Source organism: Oryzias latipes, chromosome 9, assembly GCF_002234675.1.
Source record: "Oryzias latipes chromosome 9, ASM223467v1".
In the NCBI taxonomy this organism is placed as follows: domain Eukaryota; kingdom Metazoa; phylum Chordata; class Actinopteri; order Beloniformes; family Adrianichthyidae; genus Oryzias; species Oryzias latipes.
In genome coordinates this window covers 25,264,722-25,276,695 of record NC_019867.2, presented here as the reverse complement: position 1 = coordinate 25,276,695, position 11,974 = coordinate 25,264,722, and the positions used below count along the sequence as shown (strand labels likewise).

At 41.0% G+C, this 11,974-nt stretch overlaps 1 protein-coding gene and 1 long non-coding RNA gene across 2 annotated transcripts; both read left to right on the top strand.

Moving 5' to 3' along the window:
* The first annotated feature begins 709 nt into the window (after nt 1-709).
* Nucleotides 710-6,860, top strand: LOC100049327 (low-density lipoprotein receptor-related protein 1B). Its single transcript, XM_023958725.1, has 21 exons — nt 710-810; nt 880-1,026; nt 1,162-1,377; nt 1,447-1,647; nt 1,843-2,055; nt 2,134-2,363; nt 2,503-2,632; nt 2,775-2,965; nt 3,041-3,227; nt 3,331-3,543; nt 3,614-3,797; nt 3,897-4,098; nt 4,271-4,435; nt 4,511-4,711; nt 4,883-5,426; nt 5,501-5,620; nt 5,709-5,816; nt 5,891-6,118; nt 6,193-6,556; nt 6,627-6,726; nt 6,794-6,860. The coding sequence occupies exons 1-21, from the start codon at nt 759-761 to the stop codon at nt 6,815-6,817; spliced, it is 4,020 nt and encodes a 1,339-aa protein (XP_023814493.1). The 5' UTR covers nt 710-758; the 3' UTR covers nt 6,818-6,860.
* A 1,859-nt stretch (nt 6,861-8,719) lies between these two features.
* LOC105354784 lies at nt 8,720-11,630 on the top strand. The gene is made up of 3 exons (XR_909341.2): nt 8,720-8,816; nt 9,051-9,130; nt 9,208-11,630. It is a non-coding gene; the product is annotated as an uncharacterized LOC105354784 (long non-coding RNA).
* Nucleotides 11,631-11,974: the final 344 nt, after the last annotated feature.

Below are 11,974 nucleotides of genomic sequence, written 5' to 3'. Positions count from 1 at the left end.
AATGTGTTCCATATTTTATAATATTATTTCATAAGGTCTATTCGTGGCTAACGTTTAGCGACTGTGATGTTGGGGGTCAAAATAGTTGCGTGCGTTTTCATACTACTTTGTTTTAAAATTATCATTAATCTAACACACAACAAAAATGAAGAAGCAATTCATGCATTTTTCAATAACAGCATACCTATTACAATGAGAAAAAGGACAACTTTTGTCAAATTTAAAACACAATTGGAAGTGTAGCTTCATAAATCGATAGAATTTATCGATAGAAATAGATTGATCATATATGACCAAAAGGAATCAGAACATTTTATTACATAACAGACACTGATTCTAAAATTAAATTGGATTTAGATTTACATTGTGTTTCTATTTGTATTTTGTATACTGTCTGTCACCTTTGTTTCATATTCTGGGTTTTGTGTAGTTTCTTCCTCTTAAATCTTTTTCATTTGTTCAATAACATAAATCTGCCAGGGGACTACAGATGGAAATTAGCCGATGACTAAAATATGGCATATTTACATTTGTTTTTTTTATATTAATTAATTTCAATTGTCCCCTTCTTGATAAATTCATGTTTAAATAATGTCTATGCATCTTTAAGTAGAAACAGCTGAGAGGGAGAAAACTTAAGCCCTCCTTTCCCACAGGTGTTCAATTAGGCTGATTTGGCCTCACCTGGTACCTTTATAAACAGCCCCAGCCCAGTCACACTCTATGATCTGGTTCACTTTTTTATTTTGTCTGTTGCAATGGGTGGCTTGTTATGGCTCTGTTTGGGGCTAGTAGGGATTTTTGTGACAGGTGAGTCTAGACTTAATGTTCTCCTATTGTGGAACTTTGTTTTTCTGACTGTTAAATCCTGTGTTTCAGCTGGGAGCAGCACAAAGAGGTGTAAAGTGGGTACTGTACTGTGTAAGGATGGCTCAGAGTGTATCCAGTACAGCCTTCTGTGTGATGGAGAACAAGACTGTGCAGATGGTTCTGATGAAGAGGACTGTGAATCTGGATGTAGAGAAGGTGGTTGTTATTTTTTTGTTTTTAATGGAATTACTGTTTTGATTTATCCACATTTCATGTATCAGTTGCTGTTGGAACTTAACTTGTTAGCCTTGTGTAGCATCAGTTTCCTGACCCAATCCTGTATCCAAACAGACCAGTTCCAGTGCGCTCATGGGAAGAAATGCATAGACAAGCAGCATGTGTGCGACGGTACAGCTCACTGTCAGGACCACTCGGATGAGCAGCAGTGCATGAAGCGGACTGATAACTGTGCTCATCAGTGTGATGACAAGAACCGCTGCCTGCCTGCTACCTTCGTCTGTGATGGGGAGAGAGACTGTCTGGATGGTACCGATGAAGCCAGCTGTGGTAGGTTAAAAAACGCAAACTGAAGTTTGAGTGTGTTGAAAGTTCCTGAATTTCCCTTCACCTGCACAGATGGAGACAAGCAAGAGGAGGAAGAGGACATTACAGTCCCTACAGCTGTTCCTTCTGAACCTCTTCCCATCAGATGTCCTTTGGGCTCCAAACTCTGCAGGGACAAGTCAGACTGTGTACACTACAACCACGTTTGTGATGGAGAACCTGACTGCCGAGATGGTTCAGATGAGGAGGACTGCTTATCAACATGTGACAGTGGTAATTGCATGTGGTTTTATTGCCATCTAGTGAGCAGTGCTCATATTTTGTTTGTAAAGTAGACGTGTTTATTCATGGGTTTTGCACTACTAAAATTATTTTAAAGAGTCTAAGGTAATGTGTTTGCACCAACTTAAGGATAAAGCCAATATAATCACATCTGTTCTTTGGTTTTAATGAGACTTTGGTTTGCAGACCAATTCCAGTGTGCCCATGGAAAGAAGTGCATTGAGAAGAGCCAGGTGTGTGATGGCGTACCTCAGTGTCAGGACCGCTCAGATGAGCTAGAATGTGCCAAATACATGGAGGGCTGTGCTCACCAGTGTGACAAGAGCCGTTGCATCCCGAGCAGTTTCCTGTGTGACGGGGAACAGGACTGTGCTGATGGCAGTGATGAAGCCTCCTGTGGTATTTTTGAGATGAATTGCTAATATTCTGCTTCCTTGACTTTAAAATTAGTCTGACTGTTTCTTTTGTACACCACAGCTGAAAAAGAGTGCAGCAGTTCAGAATTTAAATGTACCAGTGGCCAGTGTGTGTCTGCCTCCATGCACTGTGATGGTCACCCAGACTGCTGGGATGGTTCAGACGAAGAGAGCTGTGTCAAAGCACCAGTTTGTACCACCAACCACCGCTGTACCCAGAGCAAAGAGTGTCTATTGCAGGAGTGGATGTGTGATGGAGACCAGGACTGCAAAGATGGCTCTGATGAGAAGGTGGATAATAAATGAAATGTGTGACATCCACTTGAATGTGCTAGGCCAAACTAAATTGACAACTTTTTTAAGTTGACAGTAAATTGCACTTTTCAAGTTTTTCTTTCCCTGAGCTAAATGGCTTGCTGTTTCTTGTTAGGACTGTCCTGTGGCTCCAGCAGATTGTGAAGACTTCCAATGGCAATGTAGGTCTGGATCGGCCTGTATTCCTACAGCTTGGAGATGTGATGGCACAAAGGACTGTGATGACAACAGTGACGAGCATGAGTGTAAGGATTTTATGTTCTACAGGCATTACTAAATCTAAAGGAGGCAGTCTTCTATAAACGGTCTATGAAACTAAACTAGCAGCAGATGGTGTCTATAAAAGCTATGACTCCCTGACTATAAAAAATGTAAATGTCTTAACAGGTGGAAAACTAACATGCCGTCCTCATGAGTTCCAGTGTGTAAGTAAAGAGTGCTTGGATCCAGCATTGGTGTGCAATGGCATCACAAACTGTGCAGATGGCTCAGATGAGGGAGGAAGCTGCCAGACAAAGTGTCCAGAGGCAGAGCAAACCCGCTGTTCTCAGGGTTGCTACAGCACACCAGAGGGATCGGTAAGCCTTTTCCCTTTGTAGAAGGGGAAATTGGAACATGAAAGTGTATCATGGTTTGTTTGACTTCCTGCATAGCGTTGTCGCTGTGATGCTGGATACAAGCTCTTGGAGGATGGGCTGACTTGTGTTGATGTCAATGAGTGTGAAGGACGGACACCAGCTGTGTGCAGTCATTTGTGCCTCAATACACCAGGGTCATACCAGTGTGACTGTCATCCAGGCTTTATAATGGAAGCAGGTGGACACCAATGCAAAATCACAGGTATTCTGAATGACAACCACAAGCTTAAAGCACTTCAAAACTTGGGCTACAGCTGAAATGTCTTAAAGGAAAGTTGACTAAGGGCAGAGATCTTCTCTTCCAGGTGAACCATTTCTATTGGTGTCAGTTCAAACAGAACTTTATTTGTTTGGCCTGCGCAGTGGAAGCCTAGATGTGTTGAAATCACCAGCTAAGCAGGGAATTCTGGCTCTTGACTATGACTGGAGGGATCAAAAGGCTTTCTGGGTCAGTGGGGACTCAAAGGCCATAAGATGGTCTTCACTTGACCAGAAGAGCACAGGAGTACTGGTTAAAGGTAAGTGCAAAGGGCTGCTCTTAATTCCATTAAAAAAAAAAAAAAACGCTTACCGTAAATGTCTTAACAGGTGTCCAGGCTAATTCTGTTGCTGTGGACTGGCTTGGGAGAAACTTGTACTGGATTGATAGTGGGAAAAGTAAAATTTTTGCCATAAAACTGGCAAAAATCACAATGAAATCCATGGACAAAACCACCATTCTGGATGAAGACCTGGATGTACCCCGTTGTCTCACTCTACTACCACAGAAAGGGTATGTTAAAATGATCTGTCCTGATTGACAACATGCTACAGTGTACACTTTTTTTTTTTTTCTTTTTTTTAACTAAAATGCTCATTTTTACTTTTGTAGGCTGATGTTCTGGACTGAGGTTGGTAATAGCGCAAAGATTGAGCGTGCAGGGATGGATGGCTCTCAGAGGAAGGTTGTGGTAAATTCAAGCTTGAAATGGCCGGGTGACATTGCAGTGGACATAATTTCTGAAAGGATCTACTGGACAGAGGAGACACTGAAGGCAATTGGCTCTGCTACACTGGATGGTGATGACATTAGGGTAAATATGAAATTTCCCCAAGTTTTAATGCCAGTTAATGTTTAGTGACTAAATTAGTTTTCCTTAAACTAAGCCAGGGGAACTAACAAGTTCCTTGAATGGCTTGGTTTTAAAATTGTGACTAGAGCTCAATTTACACTTTTAATCTATTTTTTTTTTGTGCCACTTTCAGATTCTTCAGATGAAAAAGATTACATATCCATTTTCTGTGGCTGTATTTAATGACATGCTATACTGGTCTGATGCAAAGCAGCGGATAGTGCAGGCTGCTACAAAACTCTCTGGTAAAAACCGTCAAATTGTACTGAAAAGGCCTGGACAACCTGTTGCACTAAAGGTTAGAACTAACAGAACACTTGTGGATTTTTAATCAAAGTGCAGCTTTTTGATGGCCTCCTCTGACCCCTTTTAGATCATCCACCCAATACTTCAGATGGACACTGGAAACCCCTGCAAGAAAATGGAATGTTCTCACATGTGTGTCTTGGCCCCAGAATCAAAAGCAGTCTGCAAGTGTCCCACTGGTGTCTTGTTGGCCAAGGATGGCCGTACATGCTCTAGCTTGGCTACTTCAACTTTCCTGCTGCTGTTGTCTCCCTCTACTGTTACCCAGGTAGGAATTATACCTCAAATGGATTAAAAACTGGGAGGTCCTGCCTGGCTCAATGCAAGGAACACTGCAAATCTAGCAGATGCCTGCAATGAGGATGGCTGGTAATTGCATTTTCTATGAGCGGTAATCAAAATGTGCAAAATTAAATGTGGAAATGTTGGTTCCTTCCAGATTTACTTGCAGTTTCGTCAAGAGGACTTTAAAGGCTGGCCTGAACACCTGGCTCTGCATGTTCCCAGTGTCAACAAAGCCACACTCATGGACTACAGCCAACTTGAACACACAATCATGTTGGTAGATGATGCCACCAGCTCAATCAGGTCCTTTAAGCTGAAGGACTCAATCTTGACATCCAAAGGCCAGGTCCTTAAGCTGCTTGGTGACACAATCACTGCCATGGCTCTTGACTCTGTAACTCTAAATGTATACTGGAGCAGCATCAAGCAGCCACGACTGCAGGTCACCTCATTCACCGGCGCATACACGACTGTACTTATAAAGGAGGGTATTGGGAGACTGGGCTTCATTGCACTTCACCCTCCTAGTGGCAGAGTTTGCTTCTCAAATCTGGGGCTGCAAACTGCAGGTAGCAAGGCTGCAATAGAGTGCGCTCACATGGATGGCACCGAACGAAAAGTTGTGTGGAAGGATGCCATTCAGCCTACGTCTCTGGTCTTCTCTAGCAATGGCGACACCATTTATTGGGTTGACACCAGTAAGGGCTTTTTCACCTTACATTCAGATCCTCTAATGTGTTTCTGATTAAATAAATGAAATTTTATTTTTCAGAATTGGGGATGATCAGCTCTGCTCACATTAATGGATCAGGATACAGGGAACTGGAAGCTGCTGAGGGCTTGACTTCTGTGGCATTTGCTGAGGACACAATGTTCTGGTTAACTGTTGGGGGTAAGAGCTTTGATATAAATTATTGTAAAATTTCTTTAAGTTTTGTGGTTCCTTAAATATTCAATGTTTTGGATTACTCTTTCCTCAGATAAGACTAGACTTTGGTACAGGGAAGACCAACAGGAAAAGAAGCTCTGGTTTGAGGTTGACGCACAAGTAGTTGGCTTGAAACTGTACAGCAAATCCAGTCAGATCGGTAACTATGCAACTATAGTCAACAGGTTGACAAACATTAATTCCAATGCTTAACCAAACTTTTGTTTCAATTAGGTTCCAACAAGTGTGTGCAAAATGGGAACTGTGAGCACCTCTGCCTTGCCACCCCAGCAGGTCAGACATGTGCATGTGCCCATGATTTTCTTGTGAAGGACAACAGGTGCAGCCCAGAGCAGAGGTGCCCAGCTGGCAGCAGACTATGTATGGATCAAATCTCATGTCAGCCTGTTGAGAAATTCTGTGATGGCCATGTAGACTGTCCTGACCACTCGGATGAAAACTGTAAGTGTCTGAAAGTTTGAGCACACCCTTGACTATTTTGGGCAAAAAATGTGTATTGTGTTCTCATTAAACAGGTGTTGGTGCTAAACCAGGCTCAGGGACCAAGACCACAATTTCTTTAAGTCCTCCCAGCTCTGTTCCTTCCCCTGACTCATCCCCAAAGGCAGTCCCAGAGAGCAGCCCAGACTCTGTTCAACTGATGAATCTTGAGGCCCAGCAGTGCAGCCAGAAGCGCTGCAGTGGCAACGGTCATTGTGTTGACAGAAATGGTGCAAGTGGATGCAAATGTTCAGAAGGCTACAGTGGTGACTCCTGTCAAGAAGCAATCACAAAAGGCACGCTGGGTCCCATCATCTATGCAGCAGTGGGTCTCTGTGCAGGACTAGTGGTCATTGCTGTTATAGCCGTGGTGGTGAAAAAGAGGAGCTCTGAATCAAGGTATTTTATTTTTTTATATAACTTGTGAATTTTTCTAATCACAACTAAAATTAATTTCTTTCCATGGAAGGGCTAGCCCAGAAGCGGCAAAGGAAATGTGCATGACCAACTTGGAGAAAAATGCTGAAGCCACCCCAAGCACAAAAACTGGAGATGCAGAGAAACCAGAGGTAGTTGGTTCAAAATGGAATAATTGTGTTTGACTTGCAATGTTCTAACTTCTGTTTCTATTTGCAGGAAGTGGTTTCTTCTGAAAACTAAAATGTATCAGTTTTAAATAAATAAATTTCCATGTTTAAGTCAACTGGTTTGGCAATTTTATTTAAAGGCTGCAAAGGTGTGAAACAGGAATTGTCATCTTGCTACTAGTTAGGCAAATGGTAAAGGTCACAAACTGTCACTGGATAGCAGGCAAGCCAAAGTGAAAAATGATCAAGTCTCCCAGCACTTGTAAATTCCTTACAAGCTCCAGTAGGATTTTTGTCAAAGCAAAATTGTGACTTTGCTTCCTACAGGACTGTCTGAAAGATGTGGTGGTATTGAAATAAATGAGGCAGGGATTAACCCCTTGACACCACTTATAACATGCATTGATGTACTCTATCTTAAATTAGGTTTAAGCAATACCTTACTAAACAGGATGTCTTGATTTCTCAAGTCTATGGGACTTTCCTCTTAGAACCAGTGGGTATTTCATATTTGGAGCGTGAGGGAGGGATCAAAGTCCATCGCAAACATTCAATGGTTGAATCTCATTTGGTATCACCCAAATGTATTGAAGGTTTTAAATGCCTCACTTGGGTTTCATATGGTTTAGAAACAATGTATTGGGTTTTTTTTTTCTTACAGGACAATGCTGCAATAACTTAAATGTGAATGCTAATAGAAAATGTGCCTTTTATGGTTGAACACATCAACCAAGTCATGAATCTGTGAATTTTTTTGGGCAATCCAAAACCCAAGCTTCAGCAGATGGCACTCTTTGGCTTTAAATAACACTAACCACACCACCCAGCTGCTTTGAAAACCACTAACTACAGATGGTCTGATTTAGTGAAACATGAGGGGAAGTCCAAACCTAATTTATGAAAGTATTTGGGGGAAAAAAGATGAGCAACCTGGCATTAGTGCACCTGCTTTTTATATTTTTATATAAACCTGGTGACATGCTGGGCTAATGTGGCTGCCCTACTGATCTCAGACCTTGTCTTGGAGATGGGGCACCTCTTAACCACTGTAGTGGGTGGCCATTTCTTCTCTGCAGTGCCTTGTCCTCAGTGCCGTTTCAATCCTTCACCTCCCTGGTCACCCCCTCAGTCTTCTCTGGTGGCACCTGGGTCCCATGCCCCAGGGGAGACCTGGCTGGATGCTCCCTGAGGCATAGTATGATCCTGCACACAGCTCACAAACACTAGCTGTGCATCCTCAGAAGTGGCTGCGGTCATGAGTTGATTCAGTGCTAGATCCAGTTACTTTGGTTTTGGTTGTTGGGCTGCTTAGGGTTGATTTCAGATGGTGGCTCACTTTACATAACACAGCCCGCCTTCTATAGACTTGAATACAACATGTTTACTCCAATTTAACTTGCCACACACATTTTTCATGTGTCTCACGCTAGACAGATTACACATTTATGAATCAAAGGGAAGCCACAACATAGCTTTTTCAAATTGGTCTTTGAAAGAGGGCTAATGATGATCACACGCAGGAAGGAAAAGCTCCTGCTAGAATTAATTACGTTTATATTTGATTAAAAACAGTAGTGCCACCACTTGGCATTCCCGTACAATATCTGCAGACATCTAAAAACCTAAAGCTTTGTGGTTTTCCTCCCCTTTTTCCTGTCAGTATTTCGTGTAAATAAAACGTGACACTTTGTCTGGGATTTGTGTCCTCCACGTGTATTTAAAGTCTAAAACGTATCTTTTCTATTGTTTGGTCTAAACCCACAAAACACATGTTTAGTTTGGTTATGAAGCCACTTCTGCTGCTCTTACTCATTATCCTGAAAGCAAAACTTCAGCGTTCTAATTTCAGTCTATTTGTGGGTGTTAAAATATTTCACCTTTGATGGGTAGAGATGAGGCAGCATGACAGTGGGAGAACATAAATTATATGAGGGTTTAGCATTATTTAGCACCCACAGATTTGAATAGCTTTATAAAAGCTTTGCCCTGGTGAGATATTTGGACATTCAAGACACTGAGGGGAACATACTGTTTGGCTGCAAGTAACCGCTACAATAGTGGAGATTGCCAAGGTAAGATTAAAAGTTGTCAACTAATTTCTTTACATTTAGGCTTTTAAATCTCATTTTTAACTTAAATTTCAATCAAAATTGTTTTGCTTTTTAAATTTTATCGACAGAATTCCTTGAAACTATTTTTTCAGAGGATGATTTTCACTACAAACATTTTAATAAAGCTTTTTTTTCACCCCACTGTTTCTCTGGCAAAGTTTTGACATATCCACACGTGATCTTTGTGTTTTGTAGATACAGGAAGAGACACGATGGCAGTTCTGCAGGCTGCACTGTTTGTCCTTATGTTGATGACCGCAACACAATCTAAACCTGTAAGTTGGACCAGATAAATTATTTTATACCTTCACGCAAATGTAAGAAAGCTTGTCATTTTGCACTTTTTAAACAGGTCTACCAAAATGTTGAAGAGGATTCATCCGAAACTTCCGAGGCTGACTCATCAGAAGAGATTCCTGCTCAGTCCCAGCAGCCAGAGCTAACAGGCACATTAATGCCTAATGCTGTGGAGGAAGATGACTCTATGGAGACCGAACAAGAACAAGAAGAGTCTGAAACCTCTGCTGACAGCAGTACCCCTGAAACTACCCAAGAAATAGAAGTTCCTCTGAATGGATCCAACCCTGAAGCTGCAGGTCTGCAGGTTCTGCCAGATGCAGAAGCCTCACCACAGCCTCAAGTTAATGTTAATGATGTAAGTTCTACCAAAGACCTGCTGACTGTCACCACGACACCACTTCCATTCTCCCAAACTATGCCCTTTGTAATCCCCATTGGAGCAACCCTTGCTGGGACCCCTGTTTGTTTTACTGTGCAGCTCACAACTCCTGAAACAGCACCACTGAGAGGTGACAGCTACTGATCCCAACTGAGTTTATACTATTGTTTTATAAAATCTGTCTCGTTTTGTTGTGCATGCAAACTCCCATGTGAATATTACTGTAATGGTAAGAGAAAAAAGCATGTGAGCCCTTTGGGCTGCTTGCCAAGCATGACATCAGCATTGCTCACCCTTACTTGGATTTCTGTCTAAATTGGAGAGAAAATGTGTTCTGATCTTCAAGTAAGTCACAACAGTAAAAAAACAGTCTTTCTAAGCCAGGGCTGGGCAAACTTTTTGATTCATGGGCCACAAATGGTTCTAGAATTATATTAAGGGCTGGACCAGGAGCAAATGCATGGAGTATTTTGATAATCAATCTCTTGAGAGAAAGAAATAACATGGGATCCGAATGAAAACATGCTTTAATTTATGTTTATATATTTGTTGGTTTATGCTGGATTCATGTGGTGTTGGAATTTTGGGAAAAATGCCTGTCCAACGTGGAGAACACACATGAACTTCAGAAAAACAACAAAATCATCCAACACCACATGAAGGTAGAATAACTTTTTTCTGGACCTAAACAAAGGTTTTTGTATTTTTATGTGCCATCTATGGTTAGACACCAGCATCACAGGGAAAATAAAACATTAATAAGGATTATCAATGTTAATGTATAGAAGTTTGATGGACCACATTAAATCATTTAACAGGCCACAATGACCCCTGGGCCATAGTTTGCCCATCCTTGGTCTAAGCTATTACCAAACATGCCGTGCTGTTTTAGTTAGACACAACGTGCAAAATTCATTGGTCAGGGTGGTAACACCCTGTTAAAATTTGGGGTTTTAAAACTGGTTGATTCTCCCATTGGGGGAGATGACCTCAACCAAACATTTTGTGAAATCACAATCAAGAGTATTTTCTAATCATTTGTTTTTATAAAACTGTTTAAGTGAATCTATGGTCTTGGGATATCTATGGTGGGGAATCATACTCTTGAGGTTATGCCACTGCATCTCAGTCAAGCCAAGGTCAGGACTCTGGTTGAGCCTGTTTTGAAGATGTATTTTCTTCTGTGCATTTACTTCTTTAATTTTAGTTTTTTATTCTGCTCCGCATCCTGTCTAGCTTCAGTTGGTCTAAAGCTGTTCTGCAAAATGGTTTGGCAATACTTGGGAAGCATTTTTACAATAACAATCTGTCCAGGTAAAGCAGCCCCTAACCATGACGCTTCCTCCACCTCAATTCACAGTCGTATATTTGCAGCACTGTGCTATTTACAAACTCAATTTGAGCTTCACCTGTCCACAGAATGCTTTTTCTGGTAGATGTTCTTTTACAAAACGTAATTTTAAAGTTAAAGTCTCATTAGTTGTCAAGCACCTATTGTGTGAAATTTGTTCTCCACATTTGACCCATCCCCTGGGGGAGCAGTGAGCTGCAGACAGCCGCACTCGGGAACCATTTGGAGGTTTAACCCACCAATCCAACCCCTTTAAGTTCAGTGATAAGCAGGGAGGCACAGGTTTTTGGTATGACTCGGCCTGGATTTGAATTCACAACCTTCCAGTCCCAGGGCAGACACTTTACCACAGGGCCACTGAGCTGATTTTTGTTGGAATGTTTTTTTTCTTCCTCTTTAGTTTTCCTTCTATAAACTCTCTTCCTTGTTTTGTTAATGAGTTTTCGACAGAAAATCTGTAGAATGACATGATCATGATCATCCAGGCTTTTAAAGATCAACGGCAACCATTGAAATGAAATCACGCTTAAATGAATTGTTATCCACAACTAGCTGTATTAAAAGGATTACTTTTTGAAAACACATTTTAAAACTATTTTTCACCAAATAGAATATCAAAACATGTTTTTCCTTTTCTTTCTCTGGGTGGGTTATTAAAAGGGTTAAATACAGCAAAAGATCAATCTGTTTAACATATGAGCACTCGTGTAAAATGTTATGATTTACATTCATTTAGAACTGAATGAATCTAAATGTTGGTCTTTGACCGAAACAATTGTTGATTCAGGAACACAAATTTACAAGTCATCCCAGAAACAAAAACTTGAGTGAATAAACATTGAAAAAGCAAATACCTGCACAACTGTCACTATACTAAAGAGGTCATATCTATTGTAAACATGCATGACCAGATGATTCTGTTGAAGTGACTTTTCCTATAAAACATAGGAGCATAATCCTGAATGCTAAAAATGTTTGAAACTGATGGAATATTACCTATATTTGAATTTAAAATATAATGCTTATGAACTTTTTAACCTGTCTCACATTTTATGTCAGATGAGAAATAAAACATTGAGCTTAATAATT

Bases quoted from the DNA above. Each gene is read 5' to 3' on its own strand.
- LOC100049327 (XM_023958725.1), top strand. From the start codon at position 759: ATGGGTGGCTTGTTATGGCTCTGTTTGGGGCTAGTAGGGATTTTTGTG. The intron at 2,056-2,133 runs GTATTTTTGAGA...TGTACACCACAG, and splicing joins CAGTGATGAAGCCTCCTGTG to CTGAAAAAGAGTGCAGCAGT. The intron at 5,427-5,500 runs GTAAGGGCTTTT...TTTATTTTTCAG, and splicing joins CATTTATTGGGTTGACACCA to AATTGGGGATGATCAGCTCT.